This window comes from Oncorhynchus kisutch, unplaced genomic scaffold (genome assembly GCF_002021735.2).
Source record: "Oncorhynchus kisutch isolate 150728-3 unplaced genomic scaffold, Okis_V2 Okis07a-Okis12b_hom, whole genome shotgun sequence".
NCBI classification, from domain to species: Eukaryota; Metazoa; Chordata; class Actinopteri; order Salmoniformes; family Salmonidae; genus Oncorhynchus; species Oncorhynchus kisutch.
The window spans coordinates 8,945,394-8,970,468 of record NW_022261984.1 but is presented as its reverse complement, the minus strand read 5'-3'; the positions used below and the strand labels follow the sequence as shown (position 1 = coordinate 8,970,468).

The 25,075-nt window shown below is 43.4% G+C and overlaps 1 protein-coding gene across 3 annotated transcripts; it reads left to right on the top strand.

The window, feature by feature from the left end:
* The first annotated feature begins 42 nt into the window (after positions 1 to 42).
* Positions 43 to 24,065, top strand: LOC116360173 (caspase-14). 3 transcript variants are annotated; one of them, XM_031814990.1, is made up of 6 exons: positions 43 to 622; positions 8,475 to 8,648; positions 8,751 to 8,976; positions 18,637 to 18,777; positions 19,690 to 19,802; positions 22,582 to 22,983. In XM_031814990.1, the coding sequence occupies exons 1-6, from the start codon at positions 608 to 610 to the stop codon at positions 22,588 to 22,590; spliced, it is 678 nt and encodes a 225-aa protein (XP_031670850.1). In that variant the 5' UTR covers positions 43 to 607; the 3' UTR covers positions 22,591 to 22,983. The 3 variants fall into 3 exon arrangements, with proteins under 3 accessions (XP_031670850.1, XP_031670848.1, XP_031670849.1); XM_031814988.1 differs by having other exon boundaries at positions 47 to 622; positions 20,284 to 24,065; XM_031814989.1 differs by having other exon boundaries at positions 47 to 622; positions 20,992 to 22,977.
* Positions 24,066 to 25,075: the final 1,010 nt, after the last annotated feature.

The following is a 25,075-nucleotide window of genomic DNA, read 5'->3' as shown; positions in this document are numbered from 1 at the left end:
CCAGGTTGTCACCCTAGCTGTTTGTTTGTTCCCAGTAACCTGTTTTCAAAGAACAACTCTCAGCCAACATCTATTACCAAAACAGAGCTATTCCTCTGTTCCACAATGTAAATGTCATCCAACTTCCCCCTTATTATGCTGTAGAATAAAGGATGGTGACATTATAATGGCCTCAAGACAAAGATAACAAACATTCATATTGAAACTGAAAGTCTCAGTAGTGAATTGTTTGCAACAGACACAAGGTAAAGAAAAGGACTCCGTGTGACTGTTTACAGTCTGAGTTGAGAGAAACGGTCAGAGGGGGGAGGGGCTGAACACCGTCTGTGGAAAGTACCGGAAGAATCCACTCCTGACACAGATGTTGGCAAAAGGACAAACATGGCATTTGAAACGACACTTTATACAGCAGCTGGTTTACTGCTGTTAATAGAGGTCAGGGGAAGGTGCTGACGGAGTCTTTGGAAAGTACCTCAACCTCCCTGACAAGAAGGAAGGGAAGGTGCTGACGGAATCTTTGGAAAGTACCTCAACCTCCCTGACACAGGTGAAGGTGGAAGGACACAAGCATTGAGATTGAACATTTGAAAACACTCTTGTAGACAGCATGGAAAGGCAAATGGTGAGTTGACTATTGACTACATCAGGCAAATGGTGAGTTGACTCTATTGACTACATCAGGCAAATGGTGAGTTGACTCTATTGACTACATCAGGCAAATGGTGAGTTGACTATTGACTACATCAGGCAAATGGTGAGTTGACTCTATTGGGCCTCATTAATTAATTTCAATTGACTGATTTCCTTCTATAAACTGTAACTCAGTAAAGTCGTTGAAATTGTTGCATGTTGCGTTTATATTTTTGTTCAGTATAAACGTGTTAATACAAACTGATATATAACCCAGTGTACTGAAGGTTGATCTCACTTCCCCTGTGGATATTATTTCACATTACTTCCAAGGTGGCATAGCAGTTCAGACGTCTTTTGTCCTCGTCTTGTCGTGTCCTGTATATATATATATTTACAACTTTTTCACATACATTTTATTTTTATTTTCCACCAACTCATCTTCAAAACACTCTCCTGCAACCCGCCTCACCAATTTATATTTATAAAAAAGTATTATTTACCTCAGATCTGTAATCCTCCAAGAAGCTAGCCAGAAACTCCAAGAAGCTAGCCTGAAACTAGCCAGAAGCTAATCCAGAAGCTAGTTCAGAAGCTAGTTAGCTCCTTTACTGGCAAATCGTTAGTATTCAGCTAACCACGGTTTGTGGTCATCAGCTATCCTTCAGCTCGAAAATCTATCGCCAGTTCTGTACGGCGCAGCGCGGCTCGGAACGGAACATACCGGACCAATTTTTCTCTCCATGTCCCTGGATTTCGACTGCTCTCTGGACATTCATACCCGGATCTCACAGCTAGCTAGCTGCTATCCGTGTGACTATCGGCCTTCGTCGATTCCGGAGCAAACATCAATTATTCCGGAGCTAGCAAGCTCCGTCAATCACTCCTGAGTTCCATCAATCACACCTGGGCTGCAGTCACCTATCCGGACCCGTTTTACTGCCTTCGCGGAGCCCCACCGGGCCTTCACAACTGGACTGCCGACGTTATCTACCCGAAGGAGTTATTCGGCTGGCTCCTCCGTCGCGACGTTACCTGAACGCCCATCTGCGGCCTGCTAACCGTTAGCTGTCTTACCGGCTGCTATCTGAATAGACAATCGGACAATTTTTATTTTTATTTTTTTTAATTATTATTATTATCTTTTCTTCTTGGGCCTCTATAACTATATCTATTGTTTTTATTTTTGTTGTTGTTGTGTGATTTGGATTAATCCCCTCTACCACACGGAACCCCACTAATCTACTGACGGAACGCAAGAGGTAGCTAACAACAGACCTCCATCCTATGCTAGCTTGCTACCGATGCCCTGGCTAGCTGTCTAAATCACCAACCAACCTCTCCACTCACCGGACCCTTTTGATCACTCGACTAAGCATGCCTCTCCTTAATGTCAATATGTCTTGTCCATTTCTGTTCTGGTTAGTGTTTATTGGCTTATTTCACTGTAGAGCCTCTAGTCCTGCTCACTATACCTTATCCAACGTATTAGTTCCACCACCCACACATGCAATGACATCTCCTGGTTTCAACGATGTTTCTAGAGACAATATCTCTCTCTGCAATGAGTGGATAAACAGTGTCAGTTAGGGGAACATCAGGCAAATGGTGAGTTGACCCTATTGACTACATCAGGCAAATGGTGAGTTGACTATTGACTACATCAGGCAAATGGTGAGTTGACCCTATTGACTACATCAGGCAAATGGTGAGTTGACCCTATTGACTACATCAGGCAAATGGTGAGTTGGCCCTATTGACTACATCAGGCAAATGGTGAGTTGACTATATTGACTACATCAGGCAAATGGTGAGTTGACCCTATTGACTACATCAGGCAAATGGTGAGTTGACTATATTGACTACATAAGGCAAATGGTGAGTTGACTATTGACTACATCAGGCAAATGGTGAGTTGACTATATTGACTACATCAGGCAAATGGTGAGTTGACCCTATTGACTACATCAGGCAAATGGTGAGTTGACTATATTGACTACATCAGGCAAATGGTGAGTTGACCATATTGACTACATCAGGCAAATGGTGAGTTGACCCTATTGACTACATCAGGCAAATGGTGAGTTGACTATATTGACTACATCAGGCAAATGGTGAGTTGACTATTGACTACATCAGGCAAATGGTGAGTTGACTCTATTGACTACATCAGGCAAATGGTGAGTTGACCCTATTGACTACATCAGGCAAATGGTGAGTTGACTATTGACTACATCAGGCAAATGGTGAGTTGACCCTATTGACTACATCAGGCAAATGGTGAGTTGACCCTATTGACTACATCAGGCAAATGGTAAGTTGACTATTGACTACATCAGGCAAATGGTGAGTTGACTATATTGACTACATCAGGCAAATGGTGAGTTGACTATATTGACTACATCAGGCAAATGGTGAGTTGACTATATTGACTACATCAGGCAAATGGTGAGTTGACCATATTGACTACATCAGGCAAATGGTGAGTTGACCCTATTGACTACATCAGGCAAATGGTGAGTTGACTATTGACTACATCAGGTAAATGGTGAGTTGACTATATTGACTACATCAGGCAAATGGTGAGTTGACTATTGACTACATCAGGCAAATGGTGAGTTGACCCTATTGACTACATCAGGCAAATGGTGAGTTGACCCTATTGACTACATCAGGCAAATGGTGAGTTGACTATTGACTACATCAGGCAAATGGTGAGTTGACTATATTGACTACATCAGGCAAATGGTGAGTTGACTATATTGACTACATCAGGCAAATGGTGAGTTGACTATATTGACTACACAAGGCAAATGGTGAGTTGACTATATTGACTACATAAGGCAAATGGTGAGTTGACCCTATTGACTACATCAGGCAAATGGTGAGTTGACCCTATTGACTACATCAGGCAAATGGTGAGTTGACCCTATTGACTACATCAGGCAAATGGTGAGTTGACTATTGACTACATCAGGCAAATGGTGAGTTGACTATATTGACTACATCAGGCAAATGGTGAGTTGACTATATTGACTACATCAGGCAAATGGTGAGTTGACTATTGACTACATCAGGCAAGTGGTGAGTTGACTATTGACTACATCAGGCAAATGGTGAGTTGACCCTATTGACTACATCAGGCAAATGGTGAGTTGACTATTGACTACATCAGGCAAATGGTGAGTTGACCCTATTGACTACATCAGGCAAATGGTGAGTTGACCCTATTGACTACATCAGGCAAATGGTGAGTTGACCCTATTGACTACATCAGGCAAATGGTGAGTTGACTATATTGACTACATCAGGCAAATGGTGAGTTGACTCTATTGACTACATCAGGCAAATGGTGAGTTGACCCTATTGACTACATCAGGCAAATGGTGAGTTGACTATTGACTACATCAGGCAAATGGTGAGTTGACCCTATTGACTACATCAGGCAAATGGTGAGTTGACCCTATTGACTACATCAGGCAAATGGTGAGTTGACCCTATTGACTACATCAGGCAAATGGTGAGTTGACTATATTGACTACATCAGGCAAATGGTGAGTTGACCCTATTGACTACATCAGGCAAATGGTGAGTTGACCCTATTGACTACATCAGGCAAATGGTGAGTTGACCATATTGACTACATCAGGCAAATGGTGAGTTGACCCTATTGACTACATCAGGCAAATGGTGAGTTGACTATATTGAATACATCAGGCAAATGGTGAGTTGACTATTGACTACATCAGGCAAATGGTGAGTTGACTCTATTGACTACATCAGGCAAATGGTGAGTTGACCCTATTGACTACATCAGGCAAATGGTGAGTTGACTATTGACTACATCAGGCAAATGGTGAGTTGACTATATTGACTACATCAGGCAAATGGTGAGTTGACCCTATTGACTACATCAGGCAAATGGTGAGTTGACTATATTGACTACATCAGGCAAATGGTGAGTTGACCCTATTGACTACATCAGGCAAATGGTGAGTTGACCCTATTGACTACATCAGGCAAATGGTGAGTTGACTATATTGACTACATCAGGCAAATGGTGAGTTGACTATATTGACTACATCAGGCAAATGGTGAGTTGACCCTATTGACTACATCAGGCAAATGGTGAGTTGACTATATTGACTACATCAGGCAATTGGTGAGTTGACTATTGACTACATCAGGCAAATGGTGAGTTGACTATATTGACTACATCAGGCAAATGGTGAGTTGACCCTATTGACTACATCAGGCAAATGGTGAGTTGACTATATTGACTACATCAGGCAAATGGTGAGTTGACCCTATTGACTACATCAGGCAAATGGTGAGTTGACTATATTGACTACATCAGGCAAATGGTGAGTTGACCCTATTGACTACATCAGGCAAATGGTGAGTTGACCCTATTGACTACATCAGGCAAATGGTGAGTTGACCATATTGACTACATCAGGCAAATGGTGAGTTGACCCTATTGACTACATCAGGCAAATGGTGAGTTGACTATATTGAATACATCAGGCAAATGGTGAGTTGACTATTGACTACATCAGGCAAATGGTGAGTTGACTCTATTGACTACATCAGGCAAATGGTGAGTTGACCCTATTGACTACATCAGGCAAATGGTGAGTTGACTATTGACTACATCAGGCAAATGGTGAGTTGACTATATTGACTACATCAGGCAAATGGTGAGTTGACCCTATTGACTACATCAGGCAAATGGTGAGTTGACTATATTGACTACATCAGGCAAATGGTGAGTTGACCCTATTGACTACATCAGGCAAATGGTGAGTTGACCCTATTGACTACATCAGGCAAATGGTGAGTTGACTATTGACTACATCAGGCAAATGGTGAGTTGACTATATTGACTACATCAGGCAAATGGTGAGTTGACCCTATTGACTACATCAGGCAAATGGTGAGTTGACTATATTGACTACATCAGGCAAATGGTGAGTTGACCCTATTGACTACATCAGGCAAATGGTGAGTTGACCCTATTGACTACATCAGGCAAATGGTGAGTTGACTATATTGACTACATCAGGCAAATGGTGAGTTGACTATATTGACTACATCAGGCAAATGGTGAGTTGACCCTATTGACTACATCAGGCAAATGGTGAGTTGACTATATTGACTACATCAGGCAATTGGTGAGTTGACTATTGACTACATCAGGCAAATGGTGAGTTGACTATATTGACTACATCAGGCAAATGGTGAGTTGACCCTATTGACTACATCAGGCAAATGGTGAGTTGACTATATTGACTACATCAGGCAAATGGTGAGTTGACCCTATTGACTACATCAGGCAAATGGTGAGTTGACTATATTGACTACATCAGGCAAATGGTGAGTTGACCCTATTGACTACATCAGGCAAATGGTGAGTTGACCCTATTGACTACATCAGGCAAATGGTGAGTTGACCATATTGACTACATCAGGCAAATGGTGAGTTGACCCTATTGACTACATCAGGCAAATGGTGAGTTGACTATATTGAATACATCAGGCAAATGGTGAGTTGACTATTGACTACATCAGGCAAATGGTGAGTTGACTCTATTGACTACATCAGGCAAATGGTGAGTTGACCCTATTGACTACATCAGGCAAATGGTGAGTTGACTATTGACTACATCAGGCAAATGGTGAGTTGACTATATTGACTACATCAGGCAAATGGTGAGTTGACCCTATTGACTACATCAGGCAAATGGTGAGTTGACTATATTGACTACATCAGGCAAATGGTGAGTTGACCCTATTGACTACATCAGGCAAATGGTGAGTTGACCCTATTGACTACATCAGGCAAATGGTGAGTTGACTATATTGACTACATCAGGCAAATGGTGAGTTGACTATATTGACTACATCAGGCAAATGGTGAGTTGACCCTATTGACTACATCAGGCAAATGGTGAGTTGACTATATTGACTACATCAGGCAATTGGTGAGTTGACTATTGACTACATCAGGCAAATGGTGAGTTGACTATATTGACTACATCAGGCAAATGGTGAGTTGACCCTATTGACTACATCAGGCAAATGGTGAGTTGACTATATTGACTACATCAGGCAAATGGTGAGTTGACCCTATTGACTACATCAGGCAAATGGTGAGTTGACCGTATTGACTACATCAGGCAAATGGTGAGTTGACTATATTGACTACATCAGGCAAATGGTGAGTTGACCCTATTGACTACATCAGGCAAATGGTGAGTTGACTATATTGACTACATCAGGCAAATGGTGAGTTGACTATTGACTACATCAGGCAAATGGTGAGTTGACTATATTGACTTCATCGGGCAAATGGTGAGTTGACTATTGACTACATCAGGCAAATGGTGAGTTGACTATATTGACTACATCAGGCAAATGGTGAGTTGACTATATTGACTACATCAGGCAAATGGTGAGTTGACTCTAATTGACTAGGTACAGCAAATGGTGAGTTGACTCTAATTGACTAGGTACAGCAGTAGTGCATTGTTTTTGATTCCAAATACTAATCAGAACCTTCCCCCTGGGAAAATGTCAATGTCCTTAATGTTACGCGGAAAGACACAGGAACCCAAGAGCAGACTCAGAGCAGGAAACAGAGATATGGAGAGATATGGAGTGCAGATCTGGGCAAGATCGGATGTGTTGCAGACAAACCAGATGTGGAGACTGAGGTTGGAGTAGAACAGGGTAAACAGGTCCTGAGGGGAATCCAAGGTAGCGGTGGTGAGATGTGGAACAGGAGACAGAGACCGAGCAATACTGCAATGAGTGGATAAACAGTGTCAGTTAGGGGAAACGGGCACAGCAGAGTAACAGAATCTTGAATAATCACAAATGGCTAGAATCATGAACTGACTGAACGGAGATTACGATCTGGCAGCGTGGAAGTGGCAGGACTGAGTATTTGTAGAGGTCTTGATTATGGAATGGGTTGCAGCTGGTGGGGATCTACTCTGACTCCAGCACACATGTCTCCAACCACACAGGGAGAGGGAGGGAGAGAGAGAGAGAGAGAGAGAGAGAGAGAGGGAGAGGAGAGAGAGAGAGAGAGAGAGAGAACGAGAGAGAGTGAGAGAGAGACAGAGAGAGAGAGAGAGAGAGGGAGAGAGAGAGAGAGGGGGAGAGAGAGAGATATAGAGGGAGAGGGGAGAGAGATATAGAGGGGGAGAGAGAGAGAGGGGGGGGGAGAGAGACAGAGAGAGAGAGACAGAGAGAGACAGAGAGAGAGAGTGAGACAGAGAGAGACAGAGAGAGAGAGAGAGAGAACGAGAGTGAGAGAGAGACAGAGAGAACGAGAGTGAGAGAGAGACAGCGAGAGAGAGAGAGACAGCGAGAGAGAGAGACAGCGAGAGAGAGAGACAGCGAGAGAGAGAGACAGTGAGAGAGAAAGACAGCAAGAGAGAGAGACAGTGAGAGAGAGAGACAGTGAGAGAGAGACAGTGAGAGAGAGAGAGAGAGAGACAGCGAGAGAGAGAGAGAGAGAGAGAGAGAGAGACAGCGAGAGAGAGAGAGAGTGTACAGGGGGAGTAACTGCAGGTCAAGAAGAAACCAGATGAACACCAGAGGGCATAGCAGGAGCAGATGTGACAATTAATTCACTATTATACAGTCCTGACTGAGATTTGAAAACTGACTTCCCAACCAGTTGTGAATGAAGAGTTGAAGAGTTAAGCCACAACTTTTTAGTTTGGGGAAATGACATATAGAAGGGAATCATGGCACCTCTAACCCACATGACTACAAGTACAATTCCTCATCCTCAAATCCCATCTTCTGATGCTGGTTTTGTTGTTTAACAGAGGCCAGCGAGTTATGACATGAGTGGACAACGCAGAGCTTTATTGCTAATTGTCAGGGACAAGGAGAAGATGAAGAGTAACCGTTGCAGTTTTGAAGTTGACCGTCAAACAATGGAGAAGTTTTTTGAGGGGTGTGGTTTCCAGTATCGCAGTGTGCTGGACGAAACAGCTCAGGTAATGACAAAGGACAGTTCTGTTATTTATTTGATTGATTGTGTAACTAACATGATCTCAGTGATCGATCTGTTTATTGGTCAGTTTATTATCTCATTTCAGGAAATGAAGGAGGAAGTAATTAACTTCAGAAACAGCATCAACAGGAGCAGCGGGAACATCAGCTGTGTGTTTGTGGTGACTTCGTCTCACGGACACCGGGACGTCATCATAGGTGCAGATAAAAAGACCCTGGCAGTAAAAGATATAATCGAACCGTTTGGAGACGAGCTGTGTCCCAAGATGAAGGGGAAACCTAAGGTCTTCATCATAGATGCCTGCAGGGGGAGTAAGTTTAAATGTTCCTACCTCGTCTCGTCTAACACGAAGGCTCAGCATTCCCCAACAGTCCCGTTACAAGTCAGAATGTTGGAATAAACTTCATTTCAACTCACTTTACCTGTCGTCTGACGATTGTGTCCCGGTGTCGGGAGGTAATGTGAAATAATATCCACAGGGGAAGTGAGATCAATCTTCAGTACACTGGGTTATATATCAGTTTGTATTAACATGTTTATACTGAACAAAAATATAAACGCAACATGCAACAATTTCAACGACTTTACTGAGTTACAGTTTATAGAAGGAAATCAGTCAATTGAAATTAATTAATGAGGCCCTAATCTATGGATTTCACGACTGGGAATACAGATATGCATCGGTTGGTCACAGATACCTGAAAAAAAATGTAGAGGCGTGGATCAGAAAACCAGTCCGTATCTGGTGTGACCACCTGGAACATGCTGTCGTACACGGCGGTCCAGAGCATCCCAAACATGCTCAATGGGTGACATGGTGAGTATGCAGGCCATGGAAGAACTGGGACTTTTTCAGCTTCCAGGTATTGTGTACAGATCCTTACGACATGGGTCCGTGCGTTATCATGCTGCAACATGAGGTGATGGCGGCGGATGAATGGCAGTCTGATGTTTAGGCAAATCTCTACCATGAGGGGTAGTTTAATCAATAACAGGCTTAACCAAATGACAAGACAGAATACAATATGGAATTTTAATGAATAGTTTGGGCAAGGCCTCATCTCAGAGGAATGCTTCTCAGAGGAATGCTTCTCAGAGGAATGCTCCTCAGAGGAATGCTCCTCAGAGGAATGCTTCTCAGAGGAATGCTCCTCATAGGAATGCTTCTCAGAGGTGGAAGGTCAGAGGGAGAGCTAAGGTTTGAGTAGACATATACATATTCCCCTGTATTTATGCCCATTGGTTGACAGAAAGGGAGGTGATTATTGTACGAGTGAGCCCATAGGTTAATCAGCAAGCGTGGTGGAATTGGCTTGGTGTGTCATGCCCATAGGTTAATCAGCAAGTGTGGTGGAATTGGCTTGGTGTGTCATGCCCATAGGTGGTGGAATTGGCTTGGTGTGTCATGCCCATAGGTTAATCAGCAAGCGTGGTGGAATTGGCTTGGTGTGTCATGCCCATAGGTTAATCAGCAAGCGTGGTGGAATTGGCTTGGTGTGTCATGCCCATAGGCTGAAGTTAATAGTTGAATGACATTCCCCACGCTTGACAATAGTAAAGGAGGAAGAGACATTATGGTGATGAGGTAACAATGTAAACATTACCATAGTAATATCTGCTATGTGAGATAGTAGAGACGTTATGGTGATGATGTAACAATGTAAACATTACCATAGTAATATCTGCTATGTGAGATAGTAGAGACGTGATGATGCAACAATGTAAACATTACCATAGTAACATCTGCTATGTGAGATAGTAAGACGTTATGGTGATGATGTAACAATGTATACATTACCATAGTAATATCTGCTATGTGAGATAGTAGAGACGTTATGGTGATGATGTAACAATGTATACATTACCATAGTAATATCTGCTATGTGAGATAGTAGAGACGTGATGATGTAACAATGTAAACATTACCATAGTAATATCTGCTATGTGAGATAGTAGAGACGTGATGATGTAACAATGTAAACATTACCATAGTAATATCTGCTATGTGAGATAGTAGAGACGTGATGATGTAACAATGTAAACATTACCATAGTAATATCTGCTATGTGAGATAGTAAGACGTTATGGTGATGATGTAACAATGTATACATTACCATAGTAATATCTGCTATGTGAGATAGTAGAGACGTGATGATGTAACAATGTAAACATTACCATAGTAATATCTGCTATGTGAGATAGTAGAGACGTTATGGTGATGATGTAACAATGTAAACATTACCATAGTAATATCTGTTATGTGAGATAGTAGAGACGTTATGGTGATGATGTAACAATGTATACATTACCATAGTAATATCTGCTATGTGAGATAGTAGAGACGTGATGATGTAACAATGTAAACATTACCATAGTAATATCTGCTATGTGAGATAGTAGAGACGTGATGATGTAACAATGTAAACATTACCATAGTAATATCTGCTATGTGAGATATTAGAGACGTTATGGTGATGATGTAACAATGTATACATTACCATAGTAATATCTGCTATGTGAGATAGTAGAGACGTTATGGTGATGATGTAACAATGTATACATTACCATAGTAATATCTGCTATGTGAGATAGTAGAGACGTGATGATGTAACAATGTAAACATTACCATAGTAACATCTGCTATGTGAGATAGTAGAGACGTGATGATGCAACAATGTAAACATTACCATAGTAACATCTGCTATGTGAGATAGCAGAGACGTGATGATGCAACAATGTAAACATTACCATAGTAATATCTGCTATGTGAGATAGTAGAGACGTGATGATGTAACAATGTAAACATTACCATAGTAATATCTGCTATGTGAGATAGTAGAGACGTGATGATGTAACAATGTAAACATTACCATAGTAATATCTGCTATGTGAGATAGTAGAGACGTGATGATGTAACAATGTAAACATTACCATAGTAATATCTGCTATGTGAGATAGTAGAGACGTTATGGTGATGATGTAACAATGTATACATTACCATAGTAATATCTGCTATGTGAGATAGTAGAGACGTGATGATGTAACAATGTGGCTAACAACAGACCTCCATCCTATGCTAGTTTGCTACCGATGCCCTGGCTAGCTGTCTAAATCACCAACCAACCTCTCCACTCACCGGACCCTTTTGATCACTCGACTAAGCATGCCTCTCCTTAATGTCAATATGTCTTGTCCATTTCTGTTCTGGTTAGTGTTTATTGGCTTATTTCACTGTAGAGCCTCTAGTCCTGCTCACTATACCTTATCCAACCTATTAGTTCCACCACCCACACATGCAATGACATCTCCTGGTTTCAACGATGTTTCTAGAGACAATATCTCTCTCTTCATCACTCAATACCTAGGTTTACCTCCACTGTATTCACATCCTACCATACATTTGTCTGTACATTATACCTTGATGCTATTTTATCGCCCCCAGAAACCTCCTTTTACTCTATGTTCCAGACGTTCTAGACGACCAATTCTCATAGCTTTTAGCCGTACCCTTATTCTACTCCTCCTATGTTCCTCTGGCGATGTAGAGGTGAATCCAGGCCCTGCAGTGCCTAGCTCCACTCCTATTCCCCAGGCGCTCTCTTTTGACGACTTCTGTAACCGTAATAGCCTTGGTTTCATGCATGTTAACATTAGAAGCCTCCTCCCTAAGTTTGTTCTATTCACTGCTTTAGCACACTCTGCCAACCCGGATGTTCTAGCTGTGTCTGAATCCTGGCTTAGGAAGACCACCAAAAACTCAGACATTTTAATTCCAAACTACAACATTTTCAGACAAGATAGAACTGCCAAAGGGGGCGGTGTTGCAATCTACTGCAAAGATAGCCTGCAGAGTTCTGTCCTACTATCCAGGTCTGTACCCAAACAATTTGAACTTCTACTTTTAAAAATCCACCTCTCTAAAAACAAGTCTCTCACCGTTGCCGCCTGCTATAGACCACCCTCTGCCCCCAGCTGTGCTCTGGACACCATATGTGAACTGATTGCCCCCCATCTATCTTCAGAGTTCGTGCTGCTAGGCGACCTAAACTGGAACATGCTTAACACCCCAGCCATCCTACAATCTAAACTTGATGCCCTCAATCTCACACAAATAATCAATGAACCTACCAGGTACCTCCCCAAAACCTTAAACACGGGCACCCTCATAGATATCATCCTAACCAACTTCCCCTCTAAATACACCTCTGCTGTCTTCAACCAAGATCTCAGCGATCACTGCCTCATTGCCTGCATCCGTAATGGGTCAGCGGTCAAACGACCTCCACTCATCACTGTAAAACGCTCCCTGAAACACTTCTGCGAGCAGGCCTTTCTAATCGACCTGGCCGGGGTATCCTGGAAGGATATTGATCTCATCCCGTCAGTAGAGGATGCCTGGATATTTTTTTTAAATGCCTTCCTAACCATCTTAAATAAACATGCCCCATTTAAGAAATTTAGAACCAGGAACAGATATAGCCCTTGGTTCTCCCCAGACCTGACTGCCCTTAACCAACACAAAAACATCCTATGGCGTTCTGCATTAGCATCGAACAGCCCCCGTGATATGCAGCTGTTCAGGGAAGCTAGAAATCATTATACACAGGCAGTTAGAAAAGCCAAGGCTAGCTTTTTCAAGCAGAAATTTGCTTCCTGCAACACTAACTCAAAAAAGTTCTGGGACACTGTAAAGTGTCCTCCTAAGAACACCTCCTCCCAGCTGCCCACTGCACTGAAGATAGGAAACACTGTCACCACTGATAAATCCACCATAATTGAGAATTTCAATAAGCATTTTTCTACGGCTGGCAATGCTTTCCACCTGGCTACTCCTACCCCGGACAACAGCACTGCACCCCCAACAGCAACTCGCCCAAGCCTTCCCCATTTCTCCTTCTCCCAAATCCATTCAGCTGATGTTCTGAAAGAGCTGCAAAATCTGGACCCCTACAAATCAGCCGGGCTAGACAATCTGGACCCTTTCTTTCTAAAATTATCTGCCGAAATTGTTGCCACCCCTATTACTAGCCTGTTCAACCTCTCTTTCGTGTCGTCTGAGATTCCCAAAGATTGGAAAGCAGCTGCGGTCATCCCCCTCTTCAAAGGGGGGGACACTCTTGACCCAAACTGCTACAGACCTATATCTATCCTACCGTGCCTTTCTAAGGTCTTCGAAAGCCAAGTCAACAAACAGATTACCGACCATTTCGAATCTCACCATACCTTCTCTGCTATGCAATCCGGTTTCAGAGCTGGTCATGGGTGCACCTCAGCCACGCTCAAGGTCCTAAACGATATCTTAACCGCCATCGATAAGAAACATTACTGTGCAGCCGTATTCATTGATCTGGCCAAGGCTTTCGACTCTGTCAATCACCATATCCTCATCGGCAGACTCGACAGCCTTGGTTTCTCAAATGATTGCCTCGCCTGGTTCACCAACTACTTCTCTGATAGAGTTCAGTGTGTCAAATCGGAGGGTCTGCTGTCCGGACCTCTGGCAGTCTCTATGGGGGTGCCACAGGGTTCAATTCTTGGACCGACTCTCTTCTCTGTATACATCAATGAGGTCGCTCTTGCTGCTGGTGAGTCCCTGATCCACCTCTACGCAGACGACACCATTCTGTATACTTCCGGCCCTTCTTTGGACACTGTGTTAACAACCCTCCAGGCAAGCTTCAATGCCATACAACTCTCCTTCCGTGGCCTCCAATTGCTCTTAAATACAAGTAAAACTAAATGCATGCTCTTCAACCGATCGCTACCTGCACCTACCCGCCTGTCCAACATCACTACTCTGGACGGCTCTGACTTAGAATACATGGACAACTACAAATACTTAGGTGTCTGGTTAGACTGTAAACTCTCCTTCCAGACCCATATCAAACATCTCCAATCCAAAGTTAAATCTAGAATTGGCTTCCTATTTCGCAACAAAGCATCCTTCACTCATGCTGCCAAACATACCCTTGTAAAACTGACCATCCTACCAATCCTCGACTTTGGCGATGTCATTTACAAAATAGCCTCCAATACCCTACTCAACAAATTGGATGCAGTCTATCACAGTGCAATCCGTTTTATCACCAAAGCCCCATATACTACCCACCATTGCGACCTGTACGCTCTCGTTGGCTGGCCCTCGCTTCATACTCGTCGCCAAACCCACTGGCTCCATGTCATCTACAAGACCCTGCGAGGTAAAGTCCCCCCTTATCTCAGCTCGCTGGTCACCATAGCATCTCCCACCTGTAGCACACGCTCCAGCAGGTATATCTCTCTAGTCACCCCCAAAACAAATTCTTTCTTTGGCCGCCTCTCCTTCCAGTTCTCTGCTGCCAATGACTGGAACGAACTACAAAAATCTCTGAAACTGGAAACACTTATCTCCCTCACTAGCTTTAAGCACCAACTGTCAGAGCAGCTCACAGATTACTGCACCTGTACATAGCCCACCTATAATTTAGCCCAAACAACTACCTCTTTCCCAACTGTATTTCATTTTAATTTATTAATTTATTTTGCTCCTTTGCACCCCATTATTTTTTATTTCTACTTTGCACATTCTTCCATTGCAAAACTACCATTCCAGTATTTTACTTGCTATATTGTATTTACTTTGCCATCATGGCCTTTTTTGCCTTTACCTCCCTTCTCACCTCATTTGCTCACATTGTATATAGACTTGTTTATACTGCATTATTGACTGTATGTTTGTTTTTACTCCATGTGTAACTCTGTGTCGTTTTATCTGTCGAACTGCTATGCTTTATCTTGGCCAGGTCGCAATTGTAAATGAGAACCTGTTCTCAACTTGCCTACCTGGTTAAATAAAGGTAAAATAAATAAAAATAAAATAAAATGTAAACATTACCATAGTAATATCTGCTATGTGAGATAGTAGAGACGTTATGGTGATGATGTAACAATGTATACATTACCATAGTAATATCTGCTATGTGAGATAGTAGAGACGTGATGATGTAACAATGTAAACATTACCATAGTAATATCTGCTATGTGAGATAGTAGAGACGTGATGATGTAACAATGTAAACATTACCATAGTAATATCTGCTATGTGAGATAGTAGAGACGTGATGATGTAACAATGTAAACATTACCATAGTAATATCTGCTATGTGAGATAGTAGAGACGTGATGATGTAACAATGTAAACATTACCATAGTAATATCTGCTATGTGAGATAGTAGAGACGTGATGATGTAACAATGTAAACATTACCATAGTAATATCTGCTATGTGAGATAGTAGAGACGTGATGATGTAACAATGTAAACATTACCATAGTAACATCTGCTATGTGAGATAGTAGAGACGTGATGATGTAACAATGTAAACATTACCATAGTAATATCTGCTATGTGAGATAGTAGAGACGTTATGGTGATGATGTAACAATGTATACATTACCATAGTAATATCTGCTATGTGAGATAGTAGAGACGTGATGATGTAACAATGTAAACATTACCATAGTAATATCTGCTATGTGAGATAGTAGAGACGTTATGGTGATGATGTAACAATGTATACATTACCATAGTAATATCTGCTATGTGAGATAGTAGAGACGTTATGGTGATGATGTAACAATGTATACATTACCATAGTAATATCTGCTATGTGAGATAGTAGAGACGTGATGATGTAACAATGTATACATTACCATAGTAATATCTGCTATGTGAGATAGTAGAGACGTGATGATGTAACAATGTAAACATTACCATAGTAACATCTGCTATGTGAGATAGTAGAGACGTGATGATGTAACAATGTATACATTACCATAGTAATATCTGCTATGTGAGATAGTAGAGACGTGATGATGTAACAATGTAAACATTACCATAGTAATATCTGCTATGTGAGATAGTAGAGACGTGATGATGTAACAATGTATACATTACCATAGTAATATCTGCTATGTGAGATAGTAGAGACGTGATGATGTAACAATGTAAACATTACCATAGTAACATCTGCTATGTGAGATAGTAGAGACGTGATGATGTAACAATGTAAACATTACCATAGTAACATCTGCTATGTGAGATAGTAGAGACGTGATGATGTAACAATGTATACATTACCATAGTAATATCTGCTATGTGAGATAGTAGAGACGTGATGATGTAACAATGTAAACATTACCATAGTAACATCTGCTATGTGAGATAGTAGAGACGTGATGATGTAACAATGTAAACATTACCATAGTAACATCTGCTATGTGAGATAGTAGAGACGTGAATTATATTTTATATTACTGGATGAAAGTGACAAGCCATTCAGACGATCCTGATTGATCGTAAACTACATTATACTGACATTTATTTAAAACTGTATTTTATTATTTCACCTTTATTTAACCAGGTAGGCTAGTTGAGAACAAGTTCTCATTTACAACTGCGACCTGGCCAAGATAAAGCAAAGCAGTGTGAACAGACAACAACACAGAGTTACACATGGAGTAAACAAACATACAGTCAATAACACAATAGAAAAGAAAAATCTATGTACAGTGTGTGTAAATGTAGAAGAGTAGGAAGGTAAGGCAATAAATAGGCCATAGAGGCTAAATAATTACAATTTAACAGTAACACTGTAGTGATAGATGTGAAGATGATGATGTGCAAGTAGAGATACTGGGGTGCAAACGAACAAGAGGGTAAGTAATAACATGGGGATGAGGTAGTCGGGTGTGCTATTTACAGATGGGCTGTGTAGAGGTACAGTGATCGGTAAGCTACTCTGGCAGCTGATGCTTAAAGTTAGAGGGGGAGATATAAGACTCCAGCTTCAGTGATTTATGCAGTTTGTTCCAGTCATTGGCAGCAGAGAACTGGAAGGAAAGGCGGCCAAAAGAAGTGTTGGCTTTGAGGGTGACCAGTGAAATATATCTGCTGGAACGCGTGCTACGGGTGGGTGCTGCTATGGTGACCAGTGAGCTGAGATAAGGCGTGGCTTTACCTAGCAAATACTTATAGATGATCATTGATATATGCAGAGAATAGAGTCGGCCCGAGAATTGAACCCTGTGGCACCCCCATAGAGACTGCCAGGGGTCCAGACACCAGTCCAATTTGACACACTGAACTCTATCTGAGAAGTATTTAGTGAACCAGGTGAGGCAGTCATTAGAGAAGCCAAGGCTATTGAGTCTGCCGATAAGAATGTGGTGATTGACAGAGTCGAAAGCCTTGGCCAGGTCGATGAAGACGGCTGCACAGTACTGTCTTTTATCGATGGCGGTTATGATATGTTTGCAAAACCACCTGACTGACCCCTAGTCAACTCCTAAATGCTCCCGTCTATAATCATGATACTACTACGTTTACTATAGGATTAATGGAGACTAACTGTTTACCATGTTTATGTTGAAGGTAACCATAATACTACTACGTTTACTATAGGATTAATGGAGACTAACTGTTTACCATGTTTATGTTGAAGGTAACCATGATACTACTACGTTTACTATAGGATTAATGGAGACTAACTGTTTACCATGTTTATGTTGAAGGTAACCATGATACTACTACGTTTACTATAGGATTAATGGAGACTAACTGTTTACCATGTTTATGTTGAAGGTAACCATGATACTACTACGTTTACTATAGGATTAATGGAGACTAACTGTTTACCATGTTTATGTTGAAGGTAACCATGATACTACTACGTTTACTATAGGATTAATGGAGACTAACTGTTTACCATGTTTATGTTGAAGGTAACCATGATACTACTACGTTTACTATAGGATTAATGGAGACTAAGTGTTTACCATGTTTATGTTGAAGGTAACCATGATACTACTACGTTTACTATAGGATTAATGGAGACTAACTGTTTACCATGTTTATGTTGAAGGTAACCATGATACTACTACGTTTACTATAGGATTAATGGAGACTAACTGTTTACCATGTTTATGTTGAAGGTAACCATGATACTGGAGTTCACTTTGATTCTGCTGCTGATGAAAAACGATCAAAGGAAGCCATGGCCACAAAAGAGTACCGGTCCACTCGGGTGCCACCGTGCATCAATGACATGCTGGTTGCATATGCAGCCATGACAGGTAACTGTACTTGAGTGAAATCTACACACAATACCCCATAATGACATCACAATATCCCATAATGACATCACAATACCCCATAATGACATCACAATATCCCATAATGACATCACAATACCCCATAATGACATCACAATACCCCATAATGACAAAGTGAAAACAAGTTGATACATTTTTGCAAATGTATTAAAAATAAACAGGAAATACCTTATTTACATTGACACAAGTATTCAGACCCTTTGCTATGAGACTCGAAATTGAGCTCAGGTGCATCCTGTTTCCATTGATCATCCTTGAGATGTTTCTACAACTTGATTGGAGTCCACCTGTGGTAAATGCAATTGATTTATATATATATATAAATGAGCAAAACAATGGGGTGCAGATTGATGAGGAACATTTTGTAGAATTTTTTGGGGAATAAGGCTGTAACACAATGTGGGAGAAGGAAAGTGTGTGTGGGTGTGTGTGTGTGTGTGTGGGTGTGGGTGTGGGTGTGTGGGTGGGTGGGTGTGGGTGTGTGGGTGCGGGTGTGGGTGGGTGGGTGTGTGTGGGTGGGTGGATGTGGGTGTGTGGGTGGGTGTGGGTGTGGGTGGGTGTGTGGGTGTGGGTGGGTGTGTGGGTGTGGGTGCGGGTGTGGGTGGGTGTGGGTGTGTGGGTGGGTGTGTGGGTGCGGGTGGGTGGGTGTGTGTGGGTGGGTGGGTGTGTGGGTGGGTGTGTGGGTGGGTGTGTGTGGGTGTGTGTGTGTGTGTGGGTGTGTGTGTGCGTGTGTGGGTGAGTGTGTGTGTGTGTGTGTGTGTGTGTGTGTGGGTGAGTGTGTGTGTGTGTGTGTGTGTGTGTGTGGTGTGTAAACAGGTGTTGTAATAGTTCTGCAAAAGGACAGGTCATTGACAGATAATGTTCTTCTGATAGATTACGTGGGCATGATGAACAGCACCTTTGGGTCACATATGATTTACAACATTAGTCAAGTGTTTTCCTCACCTGGTGCAGCAGAAGAACATGTCTACAACTTGTTTGTGAAGGTACAGTGTTCATTCAAAGTTATTTTTTGTTGGCACCTTTTCCTGAGTGACGTATAACATTTGAATCACTGTTCAATTCTTGATATTACCCATTTGGTTCTTGATATTACCCATTTGGTTCTTGATATTACCCATTTGGTTCTTGATATTACCCATTTGGTTCTTGATATTACCCATTTGGTTCTTGATATTACCCATTTGGTTCTTGATATTACCCATTTGGTTCTTGATATTACCCATTTGGTTCTTGATATTACCCATTTGGTTCTTGAAGAATATAACAACAACAAAAACTCAGAAATGTGTTTTTCTTAAACTCAACATGTAAGATTTGATTCCTCCAATGTTTACAAACAACACCAAAAAACAATCTGGAACAACATTATGCAAATCAAAGACACTTCCCGTAAACCCAACAACCGGCAGCATATGATTTCCAGCCTGTATGTAGTGATCATCCTTCAATATGTGAACCCCGCAGGCCAACGCAAAGATGGTGGCAACACCCGTAGATGTCACAGTCGATGAAGGGAAGCCGACTCAGAGAACGGAACGTCGTAAAATAATTATGACAATGGAATCCACCCTCAGGAAAACCCTTTACTTGAGAAGTTCAAATGACTCTGGTGTTAAAACTATTGAACAGAAGGGAAGGAAGTAGATTTATTTGAGCTTCCTGTTCTCAGCATTACATGTTATTTCCTTGCTCTATTTGTCTACAAGATCTTCCCATTGTAATATTCCTCCATTTCTTTGGGCATTTTAAGAAATTCTTAAACCAGTAGTCAAATAAATGTACAGATTCTTCAGTGGTCACTAACCTTTAATCTACCACTCAGATGTTTGTTTTTTTAAACACGACTTAAAAAAAATCTTGAGCCTTAACATGAACCATTTAAAGACAGGAGCATTGGGGTTTGTGCAGTAGGCAAGGCACAATGCATTATCATTGCATATTGGCTTAGAATTGCCCTGCCAATGCTGTTCTTCACAGACCATTTTGAAGTTTATATGATAAATGTGTAGGTATATACACATCACCACGTGTTGTATGACATGTGAGACACAGCTTAGTGAGCGTGGTCATTTCTGTTTTACTGGACTGATGGCCTGCAGTCTGAGGGGAGAGAGGGAAGAGGCTGCCTCTCATCTGACTCACCGTCTCTCTGCTCTCCCTCCCTCCCGTTAGAAAAGGGGACACAGCTGAGTGAGCGTGGTCATTTCTGTTCTACTGGTCTGATGGCCTGCAGTCTGAGGGGAGAGAGGGAAGAGGCTGCCTCTCATCTGACTCACCGTCTCTCTGCTCTCCCTCCCTCCCGTTAGAAAAGGGGACACAGCTGAGTGAGCGTGGTCATTTCTGTTTTACTGGTCTGATGGCCTGCAGTCTGAGGGGAGAGAGGGAAGAGGCTGCCTCTCATCTGACTCACCGTCTCTCTGCTCTCCCTCCCTCCCGTTAGAAAAGGGGACACAGCTGAGTGAGCGTGGTCATTTCTGTTCTACTGGTCTGATGGCCTGCAGTCTGAGGGGAGAGAGGGAAGAGGCTGCCTCTCATCTGACTCACCGTCTCTCTGCTCTCCCTCCCTCCCGTTAGAAAAGGGGACACAGCTGAGTGAGCGTGGTCATTTCTGTTCTACTGGTCTGATGGCCTGCAGTCTGAGGGGAGAGAGGGAAGAGGCTGCCTCTCATCTGACTCACCGTCTCTCTGCTCTCCCTCCCTCCCGTTAGAAAAGGGGACACAGCTGAGTGAGCGTGGTCATTTCTGTTTTACTGGTCTGATGGCCTGCAGTCTGAGGGGAGGGACGGAAGAGGCTGCCTCTCATCTGACTCACCGTCTCTCTGCTCTCCCTCCCTCCCTTTAGAAAAGGGGACACAGCTGAGTGAGCGTGGTCATTTCTGTTCTACTGGTCTGATGGCCTGCAGTCTGAGGGGAGAGAGGGAAGAGGCTGCCTCTCATCTGACTCACCGTCTCTCTGCTCTCCCTCCCTCCCTTTAGAAAAGGGGACACAGCTGAGTGAGCGTGGTCATTTCTGTTCTACTGGTCTGATGGCCTGCAGTCTGAGGGGAGAGAGGGAAGAGGCTGCCTCTCATCTGACTCACCGTCTCTCTGCTCTCCCTCCCTCCCGTTAGAAAAGGGGACACAGCTGAGTGAGCGTGGTCATTTCTGTTCTACTGGTCTGATGGCCTGCAGTCTGAGGGGAGGGACGGAAGAGGCTGCCTCTCATCTGACTCACCGTCTCTCTGCTCTCCCTCCCTCCCTTTAGAAAAGGGGACACAGCTGATGGTGAAACTCAAGAGCGTTATTTCTGCCTCCATGTTGTTACTCCTGTGACCAGAGGAAGTGAAATATTCCTCCACATTAAAAAGACTGCAGTGCTGGTTGTAGCGTCAGTGGAAGTAGGATGAAAGTCGTGCATAACAGCAAACATGAACTTCCTCATAAAAACAGCAGCTCTTTGCTGTCTTCAGTGAGTCTCTCTAGTTGTGGTTTTAAACGTTTTTAAAATCTCACGGTGTAAACGGTGCTTTTCGAGGCTTCGGTCTGTAGTCTACGGCTCCGAGGAAACTGTGCAGACACAGTGATTGGTCAGCGTTAGGCCTATAGGTGCACTTCATTTGCTCTCTGGGCCTGCCGGGTAGGCGGAGTTTTACCTTCAGACACAAGAAATGGTTCAAAATGGGAACACTTTGCCTTCCCTGACGCGAAGGCTGCTGAATCAAGTGCACCTAAACGCCAACAGTGTCAAACAAAAAAATATATAATATAGCGCTTTATCCACAGAGTTTCTAAACCCAGAGGCGCAACATCGGGAGACTTCTGTGAACACTTGTGAAACAGATGAAACAGACCAGACCGGGGAAACAGACCGGGGAAACAGACCAGACCGGGGAAACAGACCAGACCTGGGGAAACAGACCAGAACTGGGGAAACAGACAAGACCTGGGGAAACAGACCAGACCGGGGAAACAGACCAGACCGGGGAAACAGACCAGACCGGGGAAACAGACCAGACCTGGGGAAACAGACCAGACCGGGGGAAACAGACCAGACCGGGGAAACAGACCAGACCTGGGGAAACAGTCCAGACCGGGGGAAACAGACCAGACCTGGGGAAACAGACCAGACCTGGGGAAACAGACCAGACCTGGGGAAACAGACCAGACCGGGGAAACAGACCAGACCGGGGAAACAGACCAGACCTGGGGAAACAGACCAGACCTGGGGAAACAGACCAGGGAAACAGACCAGACCTGGGGAAACAGACCAGACCTGGGGAAACAGACCAGACCGGGGAAACAGACCAGACCTGGGGAAACAGACCAGACCTGGGGAAACAGACCAGACCTGGGGAAATAGACCAGACCGGGGAAACAGACCAGGGAAACAGACCGGGGGAAACAGACCAGACCCCGGGGAAACAGACCAGGGAACAGACCAGACCGGGGGAAACAGACCAGGGAAACAGACCAGACCGGGGGAAACAGACCAGACCGGGGAAACAGACCAGACCGGGGAAACAGACCTGGGGAAACAGACCAGACCTGGGGAAACAGACCAGGGAAACAGACCGGGGAAACAGACCAGGGAAACAGACCGGGGAAACAGACCAGACCTGGGGAAACAGACCAGACCGGGGGAAACAGACCAGACCAGGGAAACAGACCAGACCAGGGGAAACAGACCAGACCAGGGAAACAGACCAGGGAAACAGACCAGACCGGGGGGTTTGACAAGTCAGTGAGAGAAGTGGAAAGTTTTTCCTTAGGTGTACCTTTTCTCCTGATCTAAAGGAACATCTTTTTGAGCCAATGTCTTCAGTAGTTGAACGTGTCTTTACTAGAACCTTGTGAAAGTGGGCAAACTGAAACCTTTTAATTTTTTAGTCAAAAACAACGTTATATCGAAAGGAGTGCTTTTGAATCGACGGTCTGCACATGCTCAGTTCAGTGCCAGACGGCCGTTAGACCCGATGACGTGTTCCTATGCATGAGCTTAGCTAGCCAACGTCGCCATGACATCTCAAACAAGTGCGATCTGGGATTTCTATTGGAGAAGCAGTATTAGTCTTCATACTGTCTCTGGTTTATCGGTGTGTTTTTTAAAGAAGTGTTTGGTGTTGCCTTGGAGACCAGTTGGTGACCACTGACTTAAACTGTTAAGTTGCAACCATTCAATACCTTTTTTTTGTGAAAAATGTCATTGTTGTTATATTTGAATGTTTTCTTCTCGACACTATAGAGAAATAAAAAGCTTTCACATGATCTTTCCATTCTGTCTTCCTTTGTGTCTAAGACTTTTGGTACTTCAGCAAAAGCAAATTCAATGTCATTTTAAAAGAGGACTCACCAAGAAATGGTACATATTTTCTCCATATAGTTCTGTAAGGGTGAAGTTTCATTAAGAAACAGTGAGGAACTAGCGCCAGTTGAACAGGAAGAGCAAAAGGCATTCAACTGTGTTCTGTAGATTTTGCAATAGGTTGTATTGGCACAATCACCCTGCACTGCACTCCTCCCACCACTAGAGGGCAGCAGCAGATCCTTCCTGCTCTCTACACCTCCCACCACTAGAGGGCAGCAGCAGATCCTTCCTGCTCTCTACACCTCCCACCACTAGAGGACAGCAGCAGATCCTTCCTGTTCTCTATACCTCCCACCACTAGAGGGCAGCAGCAGATCCTTCCTGCTCTCTACACCTCCCACCACTAGAGGACAGCAGCAGATCCTTCCTGCTCTCTACACCTACCACCACTAGAGGGCAGCAGCAGATCCTTCCTGCTCTCTATACCTCCCACCAATAGAGGACAGCAGCAGATCCTTCCTGCTCTCTACACCTCCCACCACTAGAGGACAGCAGCAGATCCTTCCTGCTCTCTACACCTCCCACCACTAGAGGGCAGCAGCAGATCCTTCCTGCTCTCTATACCTCCCACCACTAGAGGACAGCAGCAGATCCTTCCTGCTCTCTACACCTCCCACCACTAGAGGACAGCAGCAGATCCTTCCTGCTCTCTACACCTCCCACCACTAGAGGACAGAAGCAGATCCTTCCTGTTCTCTACACCTCCCACCACTAGAGGACAGCAGCAGATCCTTCCTGCTCTCTACACCTCCCACCACTAGAGGACAGCAGCAGATCCTTCCTGCTCTCTACACCTCCCACCACTAGAGGACAGCAACAGATCCTTCCTGCTCTCTACACCTCCCACCACAAGAGGACAGCAGCAGATCCTTCCTGCTCTCTACACCTCCCACGACTAGAGGACAGCAGCAG

What these genes read in the sequence shown, in the direction of transcription:
- LOC116360173 (XM_031814988.1), top strand. An exon ending in TGCTGGACGAAACAGCTCAG is followed by an intron (nt 8,649 to 8,750) that starts GTAATGACAAAG and finishes ATCTCATTTCAG; the next exon opens with GAAATGAAGGAGGAAGTAAT. An exon ending in CATAGATGCCTGCAGGGGGA is followed by an intron (nt 8,977 to 18,636) that starts GTAAGTTTAAAT and finishes TTTATGTTGAAG; the next exon opens with GTAACCATGATACTGGAGTT.